Here is a 15,401-nt window from a genome sequence, read left to right on the forward strand (position 1 = left end):
GGCTGACAGCCTTCTATAAGCTTGGTTTAACCAAAAATGACTGACATCTTCAATAAAAAGGTAAATCAAATGTGAATACAATTTCATATCAGGGGTAGACTGACCATTTGGGTATTGCCCGAGGGGCCCAGGGTCAGCAGGGGGCCCGGTGAAAGGTTCACTGGGCTCAATTCACTAAGCGTTATCTTACCGCATCCGATTAAACGTTTGAATTCACAAAAAAACGCTACTAAAATACTGCATGAGTTATTTTATCAAGTCATGCAGTATTTTAGTAGTGAAAACCATGCGTTAATGTTTCAGCTGTCAGCGGGGTTCCCTACTAACAGCTGAATGTAAAAGAAAGAATTGCCGGCAATTAATAAAATAATGAAAAAAACAGCGTGGGGTCCCCCCTCCCATCCATACCAAGCCCTTCGAGTCTGGTTTAGATTTTGAGGGGAAGCCAAACTTTTTTAAAATATGGCGCCACCCCCCTCCTGAACCATACCAGGTCTCATGCCCTCAAGATGGGGGGTTGATTTGGGACAGAGGGGGCTCCCCCCAAATCACCTTGTCCCCATGTTGATGGGGACAAGGCCCCTTCCTCACAACCCTGGCTGGTGGTTGTGGGGGTCTGCGGGTGGGGGATTATCAGAATCTGGAAACCCCCTTTAGCAAGGGGCCCACCATATGAATGAGTATGGGGTACATGGTACCGCTACCCATTCACAAAAAGAAAAGTGTAGTGTGAAAAAAGAGGAAAAATAAAAGCATGTCCCCCAATGTAGATCCAACGTCAATCACAATGCCCGCTGCTACCCGAAAAAAGAAAAAAAAAAGGCCCCTACTTCCGACGTTGCCTCCCGGCCATCTGACTGCTCCACTGGCTTGACAGTTCTTATATATGTAAGGGGCAGGCCACCCGGGGACATCACGTGATCTCATGCCATGTGGAATCATCATCCGGGGCATGCTGGGTCAATAATGTCACAAGGAGGTGGGGCCACACGCGATTTCACTGGGTGGCCCCGTCCCTTACATATTTAAGAACTGTCAAACCAGTGGAGCAGGCAGATGGCCAGGAGCCAGCGTTGGGAGCAGCACCTTTATTTTTTTTTCAGGTAGTGGCAGCGGCAGGCATCGTAGTTGAGGTTGGATCTACATCGGGGGACATTGTTTTATTTTTCTTCTTTTAATAAAGGACTTGTCAAAGAATGTCTCCTGTCTTTTTTCACACTACACTTTTTTTTGTGAATGGGTAGCGGTACCATGTACCCCATACTCATTCACATGGGGGGGGGGGTGGGATCTGGGGGCTAAAAGGGGGGTTACAAATTCCGATAAGCCCCCTGCCCACAGACCCCCACAACCACCGGCCAGGGTTGTGGGGAACAGGCCCTTGTCCCCATCGACATGGGGACAAGGTGCTTTGGGGAGGGAACCCCCCATATTGAGGGCATGTGGTCTTGTATGGTTCAGGAGGGGGGGGGCGCTCGCTCATTCCCCCCCTTTCCTGACCTGCCTGGCTGCATGCTCGGATAAGGGTCTGGTATGGATCTTCAGGGGGACCCCACGCCATTTTTTCTTAATTTTGGCATGGGGGTTCCCCTCAAAACCCATACCAGACCCGAAGGGCTTTGTATGAATGGAGGGGGGACCCCACAACGTTGTTTTATTATTTTTTTAATTATTTTTAATGCCATTTATAGGCATCTGAGCTGCAATATGTAGGTGGGGTGTTGTGTGGGTGTGGCTTTGGCTTTAGTGTAGGTAGAGACACAGGGGGCCCCATTATCTGTTATTGCCCGGGAGCCCCATGAGTTGTCAGTCTGCCCCTGTTTCATATCTATTCAAGTTTGATTAATATATAAATATGTGGACAATTTGGAATGTATATTTGTGAAAACCTTACATTTAGACTCATCCATGAAAATGATTCTGTAAATCCTATTATTATGGCATGTACTGTGACCAGATAAAGCCCAGTTTCCATCCAAATGACAATAGCATGAGCATTATTTGAGATAACAGGCATGTGTTTTTGTTAACAAGCAGTAATAACCATACTCTAAACAATAAGTAAAGAGGAGAATACTTCTTTCACTGTCTGTGTTCCAAAACTGAGTGTAATTATTTCCGAGTTAAAATTTTACTACTGATTTGTTGGTTTAACAATTGCAATGATGACAGTCAAATGTCTCCTTTCCTGTTGGTGAGCTGGGCTAGGCAGTAGGCAAGCCCCCAAAAAAGATGTTCAAAGTACTTAACATATTGCTGTTAATGTCAATTTTTTTCTGTGCCACTTACATTTTTGTGTACATAAAGCATTATTTGTTTGTTTTTTTAAATAAATTAACCTATTGCTGAAACATTTTGGGGTCTACATTTTGGAAATGTGTGGTAGCTAGCTACTAAATAAGTAAATCAAAGCTTACAATCTCTACATACTTCCTTTTATGGCTGTAATTCTCATATCTCAGATTTGGGCTGAGAATGTTTTCCATCTGGACAGTGTTTGAATTGTGGCCCATCATTCTGTGGTAGTAAACATTCCTGAGTTTATTGGCTGAAATCACTCATCTTAGGCCATGATCCCATTCAAACAGCTTTATGGATCATATTAGTATCTGACACTTTGATGTTGACTCCATTGGAAGTTCAGACTATTTCACACATCCACATCAATAAATCACAGACCCAGGCCTTTTAACGTAAAAGAGAAAAGGAGAAGTGATATATTTTGAAGTTATGGCCAATTAGTCATTGTTTCCATTGCTGAGAGAACCTCTGAAACATCTGCACTCGCCTCAAATAATTCACAGACCAGACTACAAACATGACACTCTTAGAAGGAGCCAGTGACATGTGGATCAGGTTCCTGGAGCTTCCATTTTATCACGCTAAAATGAAATTCTGTTTTTTTGAGTGGTTGGCATGATGATGATGATAAATGTCATTTTAAAAATGCCACGTGACATAGAGAATGCCCAAACCAATGTGGGTTGTGAGGGTAATTTGCAAAAACTGGAATCGGAAAGAGGCAGTTTCCCATAGCAACCAATCAAGTTTCACTTAAAAGAAAGAATTGGGTTTCTATGGCTAACTGTTGCTTACTTTTTTGTTTTTGGAAATCAGCTCATGTGTCACATAAAACCATAAAGCATCGTAACTTTCTCAATGTTTCAATGGTGTTTGAGCAGTGAGATGGGGGAACATGTGCTCACAGAGCGATCACTGGTAAATAGACAGTCCATAATAAAATAGAAAGTATTTACTGGACTCTTTCAGTAGATCATTTTAGTTTTACCATCATCCCCAATCGTATATTAATTTTGTAGTACCCACCAAGTTAGGTTGTTGCAAAGTTAGGTACGTTTAGTTTTTTTTGTTGGTTCCTCTGTAGCCAGGGGAGCAGGTTGATTGCTTTTGGTTGTTCTGGGTTTCACAGGTTGCAGGTTTGATTGGTCCTCCCTGCATTCCAAAACTCACTGGGCAGTTCTGGGACATAGGTGTGGAGTAAGAAAATGGGCAGCATGAATATTTATGTAGCTACAGCTATTTCTTTGTCAAGAGGGTGACCAGTAGGGGCTGAGGTGTGCATAAATAGTCTGGGGCCTAAAACAGCAGGGTCTTTTGCCTAATGGAGAGAGACCTAGCCTGGAGGGGCTGTCTGCACTCCTAGGCCATCCAGTTGGAACCTACAGGGGGTTCAACAAGGCCCCAGCTGGGGTGAGCTAGAGAGCTGATTCTTAAAGCTAGAAGAACAGTCTGGAGTAAAATCTACTGAGGATCTGGCCATGAGGCTTATGTTACAGGGTTTGGCTGACACTGGAAGGAGGCATCCATGTGTACAGGGATACAGTAAGTAAAGGCCTGAGAGAGATCCTGGAAAGACTGTTGCTGATTTGACCTCTTGTGCAGAGACTGTTCCAGAGTTTGCTGGTTCAGGGCTGTTCCCAGTGTTGGATCTCCCTGAAGCTGTATGTCCACATCATCTTATAATACAGGCCTACTTTGATGTCCTCAGTTCAAGTTGCACTAGTGCTGGAGTATCCCAAGGCTCACTCTAATCCCCATCCCAGTTCTTCAACCAATAAACCCAGTGTAGAGACTGAGAAACTGCTGCATGCCTGGCTGCTGTGCACCGAATAGGGAATAGAACCTGGGACAAACAACGGTACCAGCTTGGGATCTGCCCAGGGGCGGACTGACCATTCAGGCATTCGGGAATTGCCCGAGGGCCTGGGGTCAGTAGGAGGCTCACTGGGCACAATTCACTAAGCAATATGTCACCACAACCAAATATGCGGTAGGATACCGCATAGCATTTAAAAAAAAAAACGTTTGAATGCACCAAAAAAACACTACTAAAATACTGCATGAGTTATTTTATCAAGTCATGCGGTATTTTAGTAGTGAAAACCATGCATTAATGTTTCAGCTGTCAGTGGGGTTCCCCACTGACAGCTGAATGCAAAAGAAAGAATTGCCGGCAATTAAAAAAATTATTTTAAAAAAATGACGTGGGGTCCCCCTCCCATCCATTCCAAGCCCTTATCCGAGCATGCAGCCTGGCAGGTCGGGAAAGGGGGAGGGGAAAGTGAGTGCCCCCCTCCCTGAACCATACCAGGCCACATGCCTTTAACATGGGGGGGTGCTTTGGGGGGTTTCCCCCCCCCCAAAGTACCTTGTCCCCATGTTGATGGGGACAATGGCCTCTTCCCCACAACCCTGGCCTGTGGTTGTGGGGGTCTGCAGGCAGGTAGGATTATCGGAATCTGGAAGCCCCCTTTAGAAGGGGCCCCCAGATCCTGTTCCCCCTCATGTGAATGAGTATGGGGTACATGGTACCCATTAACAAAAAAAAAGTGTAGTGTGAAAAAAGACAGGAGACAGTCTTTCACAAGTCCTTTATAAAAGAATGTCCCCCGAAGTAGATCCAACGTCAATCACAATGCCTGCCGCCACCGGTACCCGAAAAAAAGAAAAAAAAAAGGCTCCTCTCCGGATGCTGGCTCCAAGCCATCTGCCTCCTCCACTGGCTTGACAGTTCTTAAATATGTAAGGGGCGGGCCACCTGGGGACATCACGTGTGTGACCCTGCCCCTTCTGGCATCATCAACCCGGGCATGCTGGGTCAATGATGTCACAAGAAGGTGGGGCCACACTTGTGATGTCACTTTTTTTTCTTTTTCGGGTAGAGGCGGCTACAGACATCATGACTGACGTTGGATCTATTTCGGGGGACATTATTTTATTTTTCTTCTTTTAATAAAGGACTTGTCAAAGACCGTCTCCTGTCTTTTTTCACACTACACTTTTTTTTTGTGAATGGGTAGCGGTACCATGTACCCCATACTCATTCACATGGGGGGAGCAGGATCTGGGGGCCCCCTTGCTAAATGCTAAATGCCCCCTGCCCCCAGACCCCCACAACCACAGGCCAGGATTGTGGGGAAGAGGCCCTTGTCTCCATCAACATGAGGACAAGGTGCTTTGGGGGGGGATTCCCCCAAAGCACCCCCCAGGTTGAGGACATGTGGTCTGGTATGGTTCAGGAGGGGGGCACTTGCTCATGCCCCCCTTTCCTAACCCGCCTGGCTGCATGCTCGGATAAGGGTCTGGTATCGATCTTAGGGGGGCCCCATGCCATTTTTTTTATGCTGGCGTGGGGCCCCCTCAAAACCCATTCCAGACCCGAAGGGCTTGGTATGAATGGAGGGGGGAACCCACGATGCTGCTTTATTATTTTTTAGATTATTTGTAATGCCCTTTCTATGCAGCTGAGCTGCCATATGTAGGTGGGGTGTTGTGTGGGTGCGGCTTTGGCTTGAGTGTAGGCGCAGACACAGGGGGCCCCATTATCTCTTATTATCAGTCCGCCCCTGGGTCTGCCCTACAAACTCTATAAACACAGTATTAGTGGAACTTTCCTAGGCCCCTATAGTTATCAAGCATATGAAGAATACATCAAATATACCTCATAAAAGCTTCACAGTTTATTTACATTGCATACAAGCATACCAAACTACACATTTAGGCTGCTAGTTACTTATATATCCACAGTTTTACAAAATGTTTCTCAGGAACATGCAACTACTTTCAGTTTATCCTGATCTACTTTAATATCTTCTTGTTCTGTCCAATTTCTAAGAGGTATCTCTGCTAAGATAATACTCAGTCATTTCCTGATGATGATGTGGGCAGATCTGCACATTTCCATTTCCATTCTCATTCTGAGCAAATCACTATTTTCCTTTTCAGATGCTGATTGCACCAATTACTGAAAAAGGTCACTTCCACCGAGATATTTACCTGCCTGGAAAGGATTACCGATGGATGGACACCAATACTTCACAGGTGTTTGATGGAGGAACCATGCTACAAAACTACAGCTGTGGCCTGCAGGAAATTCCAGTTTTTATAAAGAAAATCTAATTTATGTAAAACTGTTACAGGCACCCACAGCCATTTAATTTTGTTCGCCAGTGCAAGCGATTTGATGTATATTTTCCATAATGGGACAAGGTATGTGGGATAGATGATCACAACTGATGACTTCATGTCGTCAAAACTGGATGAACAAAAGGCCAGGTTTGAATGTTTAATTTGGTGAGCAGTATACAAGTGGTAGTTGTGCTGAGCCATGTCAATAGACCCTGTGCAACATAGGTATCCTATTAAAAAAAACTAAAACCTGTAGTGAAGGAGTACGAAGACAGCATTGCTGACCTCTCCTTAAATGTTAGTTCCTCGGCCATCATATGGATCCAGTTCCTTCACTATTTTCTGAGCCACTGATCTACAGCAAGTATGCAGCTTGCAAGTTTTATTCTGCCTTTCCTGATGTACATGATTAGCAGAAAGCACTGAAATCAACAACAGCCATGCAAGTAACATTTTCAAGATATAGTATCAGCAATGGTGCCTCTGTATTTCCCTCATTACAAGTTTCCTTTATACGAAACCTGCAGTAAAGATGCTGGCTTGTTTTTAGAGGTGCAGGGTCAAGGGCTGTGGGTCTAGTCCTGGTTTTACAACATAGTGATTCCCTGACCAGAATCTAGAATGCAAAATAGAAATCCAGACCTTTGTTCCTTTTCAATGGTACACTTAGAAGTAAAGTCTGTATTAACTCTGGGGCTTTCAACTTTAATAACAATGAAGTAATGGCAGCTCCTGTGTTTCTGTTTCCACTAGTCCAATTTAAGGCTCCATGACCATTGGTTTATAGAGAAAACCTTCTTATCAGGGTTCTGTCTGACATTAGCTGTCTTCACTAACAGTGAGAGATCAGTGGAGTTCTGCAAACCTCCAGTACCTGCAATGTGTTAATATAATACCAATAATTGGATGATTAAGTTGATTAAAATGTCAAGCCTTTGGAAACAGCTTAATTGGTACCTTTTACCTATCTCAGGAGCCTTCTATCTGCATTATTTCAATTAGACTGTAAAAAGTGTCACTTTAATTCTACATTTCCTCATTTCTGAGACCATAGAGAAATATAACCTCTAGGTCATATTATACCCAATCTGAAAAAAAACAGATCATGTAGGTCATGAAGCTTAAATCGTTCAAGGGCAACAGCTTCCTGCAAATATTTGCCTGTGTATGGGATCATTGTGACCACTTTTATTGTTCCCTTCTTGTAAATTCAGATTTAATCATATTTGCCTATCCTAGCAATATTTTTTTTTACCTTTGACCTAGTTCGAAATAAATGTCTTATAATAACTAGGTTGTGTCCTACTTTGTTAACTTTATTTAATATCTATGGGTACCTAAAATACAACTCCATATTTCTGACAAGCTACGTAAGACAAGGCAGTGAAATGATCAGTCTTGTATATAGCATTCATGACCTAATTCGTTCTATTCGGCTTGTAAAGGTTTTTAACATAATTGTCTCCAGTGGGACATGTTATCATTTGTCATGTTACCATGGGAGAGCTGTAGACACATCCTTAAATACATACAGTATATCATTTTGTTACAGTTTCCAACAAGCAATGGTAACCATTTCCCAATGGACATACTAGATACATTTAGATCATGAATAAGTATAAGGAAAGAAGACAGATGTTTAATATCACTTACAAAATTGGGTACTTTCCTGCCTTAACAATATCACATTTGCCAGAAAGATGAAGTTGGATTTTAAAGTAAATTTTCCAAACAGAAATTGTATATAAACCAAGATTGTAGGGTGCCAATACATACAGTCTGTTGGCAGATAGGTTGGCAAGGCACTAAGAACACTAGGGCAGCAGGAGGTGTACCTAAACTTATGTGATTTTTGTCACCAGCGCAAGAAATGAGGGGAAATCATGCAATAGGGACAAATATTCTGGTGATAACCGGTTAAGATGGCAATTCCTCCCAGTTTAGGGAGATGTCCTCTCATTTCCTTTTGTGCCTCCAAGACAGGAATTGAGGAGAAATCTCCCAGCAGAAAATTACAATATATTGGTTGTAACCTTTCCCTACTTTATCCAAACGTAAATAATACACTTCTGAGAAGACAGTAGTAATTATAGAAGTGTCTCTGATTTAGAGATAATTGCACTTTCCCAAGCTCCACAATAGAGGCATTACTAGAAATCTTAGGGCCCCTTTGGGTGGGTGGCCCATAATGCACACTTAACACTGTAGGGTATAGTTAGGCAGCTCATAATGCACCACCATTGGGATTCTATTAACACCCCTTAACACTGTCAGCCTCTGTGATGGAACACATATACAGTCATACAATATGAATTAGTCACTTTTTGGTCCGCAGGTGCAGGCAGAGACTTAACTTCCTCCTTGCAAGTTGCTGCTTTGCTGGTCCCATGCTATTTCCATAAGAGAAAAGTGTCTTCTTCTTGGTAATCTGACACTCTTCTGAATCTAGTGGATGCAGTTATGTGTAATCAATGCACTGAAAAGTCTCTACTTTTCAACACCTGAGTCAGAAAATGTACAATCCCATTTTAGGCATGGAAAGGGCCCTCATGTCCTTGGAACCCCATAGCAGCTGCATGAACTGTCATGGTTGTTGTACCTTAACCCTTGTACTACAAGAACATGATCACTGTAACTATATTTAAGTGTTCTTGCATGGCAAGACTTCTTACTGTTATCTCACATATATATTCTTATTATTATAGCCAAATTTACCACCCTAACTCCTCCCACAGTTTTTACACTACATAGACAGTAATATACCGAAACGTGCGGATTGTTCCCGATTGGTGTGCTATTACTTTGTGGAACGTTTCACCAAATGGTTCACGAAATATCGGCGTTTTTGTGGTGAAATTGGTCCCATAGGAATGAATGGTGGAATGTTCAAAACTAGAGTGGGAGCTGACAAAAGCTAGAGTGTGAGCTGAAAAATCAGGACATGATTTCTAAACTGCCATCACTCCCTCATTTTCAAGCCCACCTACACAAATCTTATATCAAAATGTTCAGCTATCCCTGCTGCCACTAAAAATGTCCATGGCTAAGCAATAGTCTTTAAAGTTTTCACAATATGACCATTTGTTTGCAACTCATGCCACCCATTGACATTCATTGAAACTGCACTCTAGCCACCTCAAATTTGAAGAGCAAATTCTAAACTGCGACTGTGCCTTTATTTTTAATATTTCAGAGACATACTATGCATCAAAATGTAGGTCTTGTGATTCTCACAATATAAAGCTCTTCGCTGTAGGGTTTGTAATTTTTAAACTACAACCGTTTGAAGATGGCAACTACCAGTGAAATGAGCAAGTTGGAGCAGTTTGTTTTTAACCGCTCTCCTCTGCCCTTCCTGTAGAGTGAGTTGCCATAGAAATCCAGGTGTGTGAGCAGGCAGCAGAGTGACAAGCCACTCCACCCAGTTACTCCACCCACTCCAGTTGTAGACTACTGGTGGAGGCAAGAACACTTCACACAATTTCCCCAGAAATTGTAGCTTTTCTAGTTCTTATTGTACTTTATTTCATATTTTTCCTCTGAATATCATATGTATGTCATCTCCTGTGATGTCTCAGCAGCTTAAAGTATAAATTCATAGTGTGTTGTGAAGCTACAAAAATCACCTTGTACACTGCTCTATTTATTTCAAAGAATGTTTAAGTAAGTAAAACTATGGTATCTACCTCTTTGTTTAGACAAAACAATCCAAAACTCCTTCATATCTGTTTTATATAACCGAATCAAAGTATTGATGCTTGGTTGTAACATTATTAAAGTCTTATATTTTATCTTCTTATGCCTTTCTTGTCTTTTTATGAAAGTCTATGTCTGAACAATTAGGCCCTTACATACTGTGGTCTAGCTGCTGTGTATTCCTTAGTGCATCTGCAAGGTACAACTTCATGGTCCAGTCCCATTGCCTATAGCCTGTTAAAATCTATGGGACTCCTATATAGGGTTCTATGCATTCAGGGACAAATGCCCAGAATGCAGAAGACCTACATTCCAATTTCTTATCCCTGAACACATGGGGCCGTAAAGGCAAGTACCACTCATTACAATCAGCCCCATATAGCTGCACCTTGCCATAGTCCTTACTGGCTGCAGGCAACATGGTTGGATGCTGCACATGTCCCTTGCAGGCACACTATAACCCTGGGAGGGATGCACAGCAGCTAGACACCACTGACTGCAAGAGAACTGCAGTCAAAACAAAGCCAATGTCAGGTGAATTGGTATAAAAAAAAATATACAAAAAACCTGCCCCAAATACTCCCTAAAGGGAAACTATATTAATTTGGGTGGATGTTATTTTTTTTAGAGTTTATAAGTTGATAATTCCATGCTTTATTTCAGTTTTGTATGAATGAAACTGCAAATGGAGCTGCCAGATAAGGAATGAGTCACTTATCTGATAAATTTACCTGTGTGGCTTTTTATAAAAAGGTTGTAAGGAGACGTGGAAAAGAAGACAACATACAAAAAGAAACCTAAAGCTCCGTCTGCTGGCTGGGTAAAAGACTACATAATATTTATATGTAATAGATTTTATAGTCACCCAACAAAAAAGAAAATAAAAAAATGTTTTTTTTTTGTTCCTTAACATAATAACTAAAGAAACTATATACAAAACCATTATACATCGCCACGTTCATACACGTTCCTAACTCCAGAAACCACTAAACAGCTCATCCACTCCCTCATCTTATCACGACTCGACTACTGCAACTCCCTCCTCATTGGCCTGCCTCGCCGCTGGCTATCCCCGCTTCAGTCGATCCTGAATACAGCTGCCAGACTCATTCACCTTTCCAACCGCTACGTTTCCGCCACCCCCCTCTGCCAATCCCTCCACTGGCTTCCGATTGCGCAACGGATCAAATTCAAAATCCTAACACTGACGTACAAAGCTGTCCACCACACTGCCCCAAACTACATCACTGACCTAATATCCAAGTACCACCCAACACGCACACTCCGCTCCTCACAAGACCTCCTTCTCTCTAGTTCCCTGGTCTCCTCCTCCCATGCCCGCCTCCAGGACTTCTCCAGGGTGTCACCCATCCTCTGGAACTCCCTGCCCCAACCCATCCAATTATCACCTACTCTCCTCTCCTTTAGGCGCACCCTGAAAACCCATCTCTTCAGGGAAGCCTACCCCACCCCCTGCTAACTTGCCGACCTCCTCCACTCTTCCTACCACTCCATCCCCCACAGCTATCTCCTCCTGTGCCACCATCCCCTCCCTCCTAGATTGTAAGCTCCAAAGAGCAGGGCCCTCAATCCCCTCCATGTTTTGCATTGTATTGGTATTGTTCTGTCACATGTTCTGTCCCCCTTTGTAATGTACAGCGCTGAGCTAACTATTGGCGCTTTATAAATACTGTATAATAATAATAATAATTATATGTTTCCTTTTAAAGTTTAACTTCAGATACCCTTTTTCTTAAATGGAGTGGGGAGGATTTAAAATTCTGTCTGTTTTATGATATATATATGTACAGTGGGGATCGAAAGTTTGGGCACCCCAGCTAAAAATTTGTATTAATGTGCATAAAGAAGCCAAGGAAAGATGGAAAAATCTCCAAAAGGCATCAAATTACAGATTAGACATTCTTATAATATGTCAACAAAAGTTAGATTTTATTTCCATCATTTACACTTTAAAAATAACAGAAAACAAAAAAAATGGCGTCTGCAAAAGTTTGGGCACCCTGCAGAATTTATAGCATGCACTGCCCCCTTTGCAAAGCTGAGACCTGCCAGTGTCATGGATTGTTATCAATCATCGTCTGGGAAGACCAGGTGATGTCAAGCTCAAAGGTTTTAAATGCCCAGACTCATCTGACCTTGCCCCAACAATCAGCACCATGGGTTCTTCTAAGCAGTTGTCTAGAAAACTGAAACTGAAAATAGTTGACGCTCACAAAGCTGGAGAAGGCTATAAGAAGATAGCAAAGCATTTTCAGATGTCAATATCCTCTGTTCGGAATGTAAATAAGAAATGGCAGTCATCAGGAACAGTGGAAGTTAAAGCAAGATCTGGAAGACCAAGAAAAATATCAGACATAACAGCTCGCAGGAGTGTGAGAAAAACAATTCAAAACCCACGTTTGACTGCTCGATCCCTCCAGAAAGATCTGGCAGACACTGGAGTTGTGGTACACTATTCCACTATAAAGAGATACTTGTACAAATATGGTCTTCATGGAAGAGTCATCAGAAGAAAACCTCTTCTACGTCCTCACCACAAAAATCATCATTTGAACTTTGCAAATGAACATATAGACAAGCCTGATGCATTTTGGAAACAAGTTCTGTGGAACGATGAGGTTAAAATTTAACTTTTTGTCCGGAATGAGCAAAGGTACGTTTGGAGAAGAAGGGGCACAGAATTTAATGAAAAGAACCTCTGTACAACTGTTAAGCATGGGGTTGGATCAATCATGCTTTGGGGTTGTGTTGCAGCCAGTGGCACAGGGAACATCTCACGAGTAGATGGAAAAATGGATTTAATAAAATTTCAGCAAATTTTGGATGGTAACTTGATACCATCTGTGAAAAAGCTGAAGTTAAAGAGAGGATGGCTTCTACAAATGGATAATAATCCTAAGCACACCTCAAAATCCACGGGTGATTACATCAAGAGGCGTAAACTGAAGGTTTTGCCATGGCCTCCACAATCTCCTGACCTCAACATAATTGAAAATCTATGGATAGACCTTAAAAGAGCAGTGCGTGACAGACAGCCCAGAAATCTCAAAGAACTGGAAGACTTTTGTAAGGAAGAATGGGCAAAGATACCTCAAACAAGAATTGAAAGACTCTTGGCTGGCTACAAAAAGCGTTTACAAGCTGTGATACTTGCCAAAGGGGGCAGTACAAGATATTAACTCTGCAGGGTGCCCAAACTTTTGCAGACGCCATTTTTTTGTTTTCTGTTATTTTGAAAGTGTAAATGATGGAAATAAAATCTAACTTTTGTTGACATATTATAAGAATGTCTAATCTGTAATTTGATGCCTTTTGGAGATTTTTCCCATCTTTCCTTGGCTTCTTTATGCACATTAATACAAATTTTTAGCTGGGGTGCCCAAACTTTCGATCCCCACTGTATATATAATTTTTTTTTCTGTCTATGACCTCACTGTCACCAGAACAGGAAGGTACAGTTGATAAAATATAAAGGTCTAGACCAGTGGTCTCCAAACTGTGGCCTGAGGGCCAGATGTGGCCCTTCCCATATGGAAGACAAATATATTTGAAATATATTTAAAAAATATTCTTTCCAAATATATTGCCATATATTTGAAATGCTACACTTTTGGACATATTCAATATATTTCAAAATATATTTCAATAAATATATATTTATATACTGCATGTTAAAATGCGTTTTTATTACAAAATATATGAACAATATTTTTAAAAATACATTTCAAATATACCGTATGTCTTTAAAAATACAAATCTACATTTTTGGAATGCATTTACAAATATATGTTAAAATATATCTTAAAATGACTTTTTTATATGTTAAAAAAAATCTGAAGAATATATTTTAAAAAAATATAGTGTTAAAAATAATGGACTACGATCCATTATGCTCAATCCGCAGATCCGATCCATCCTGCGGGGATCGTCTGCATGCAACCTATACAGGGTGACACCAGACCCGCTCCGCGAAAAGGTAAGTTGTAAAGCATGGGCGTCCCTAGGGTTGGTGTCTCCCAGTGCGTTAACACTTGGTGACACCCCCTCCGATGATCCCCGCAGGATGGATCGGATCTGCGGATTAAGCATAATGGATCGGAGTCCGATCCATTATGATCAATCCGCAGATCCGATTCATTCCGTGGGGATCGTTGGAGGGGGTGTCACCAAGTGTTATCGCACCGGGTGACACCAACCCTAGGGATGCCCGAGACCCAGAAAGCTCTCAAGCAGGGGCGGACTGACAATTCGAGCACTCGGGCACTGCCCGATGGCCCGGGGTCAGTAGGGGGCCCCATGAAAGGCCCCTGGTACCTTTTTTATAGGCTTTTTTGGGTGTGCTTTGAGGTTGGGCAAGGAAACAGGGGCCCCATGATCCCCTATTGCCCGGGGGGCCCCATGAGTTGTCAGTCCGCCCCTGCTCTCAAGCTAGCGTATCAGTGTATAACAGCAAGACAACTAGCAGAATGAAGTCAACAATGGCAGTATTTCTCTTTAACAGGTCATTTTAGTATGGTTAGCCCATCAACTTAAAGTATATTGCTTGGGTAAACCTCTTGGGTTAAAGACACCTCAGCTGCAAGTGTGATTTAACATCTGTTATCAGCATGTCTTGGCACTACCCACACAGGATAGACAGAGCTGTCAGCTTTAGTATTTATTGCAGAATGCAAGTTTTGAAGTCATCTGGCGAACACTTCACCATATTTAGATAAACTTGCAAGGCTTTAGACTAGAGGTGAGTAACCTTTTTTTGCTTTTCCAATACTTTTGGATTCATCCAGATAATCCTGAACGCCTCTGTACTGTACTGTACTGTGCATAATTGAAGTGGAAGTAAACCCAAAAATTAAAAATGTAATATATTGTAATCTGGCAATCATTAAAGGATAACTCCACTTTAGTGGGGGAAAAATAGTAAATTAAAAAAAAAATGAATACAGGTGTACCTCGGTTTACAAACGCCTCAGTTAACATAATTTTCGCTTTACGAATGAAAATCAATTGAAAATAATGCCTAGGTTTACGAATTTTTTACGATTTATTTTCACAATAAGAAGTGTATGTCTGTGCCGATTTTTAAATGCAATTGCCGGCTTTTTTTTTTCTTCACTGTAGCTCCCAGAATTAGCTGTCAATTTCTCTGGAGCTAAAGGATACTTTGTTTCTTTTATTTCGGGAAACAAACTAAAAGGAAACATTGTTTCTTTTAACTCTGGGAAATAAACTAAAGGGAAACTTGCTTTATTTTAGCT

At 41.9% G+C, this 15,401-nt stretch overlaps 1 protein-coding gene across 1 annotated transcript in view; it reads left to right on the forward strand.

The window, feature by feature from the left end:
* The window catches only part of LOC149444018 (SITS-binding protein-like), a 105,289-nt gene extending 95,064 nt beyond the window's left edge, over positions 1 to 10,225 (forward strand). Inside the window, exon 10 of the mRNA XM_089654985.1 lies at positions 6,247 to 10,225. Within this exon, the coding sequence (XP_089511111.1) occupies positions 6,247 to 6,420 (174 nt within the window). The 3' untranslated portion in view covers positions 6,421 to 10,225. The remainder of the gene's footprint in view (positions 1 to 6,246) is intronic.
* The last annotated feature ends 5,176 nt before the right edge of the window (positions 10,226 to 15,401 follow it).

The sequence above is a fragment of the Staurois parvus genome, unplaced genomic scaffold (assembly GCF_062004578.1).
Source record: "Staurois parvus isolate SC_StPar_1 unplaced genomic scaffold, SC_StPar_1.0 ptg000818l, whole genome shotgun sequence".
Lineage (NCBI taxonomy): Eukaryota > Metazoa > Chordata > Amphibia > Anura > Ranidae > Staurois > Staurois parvus.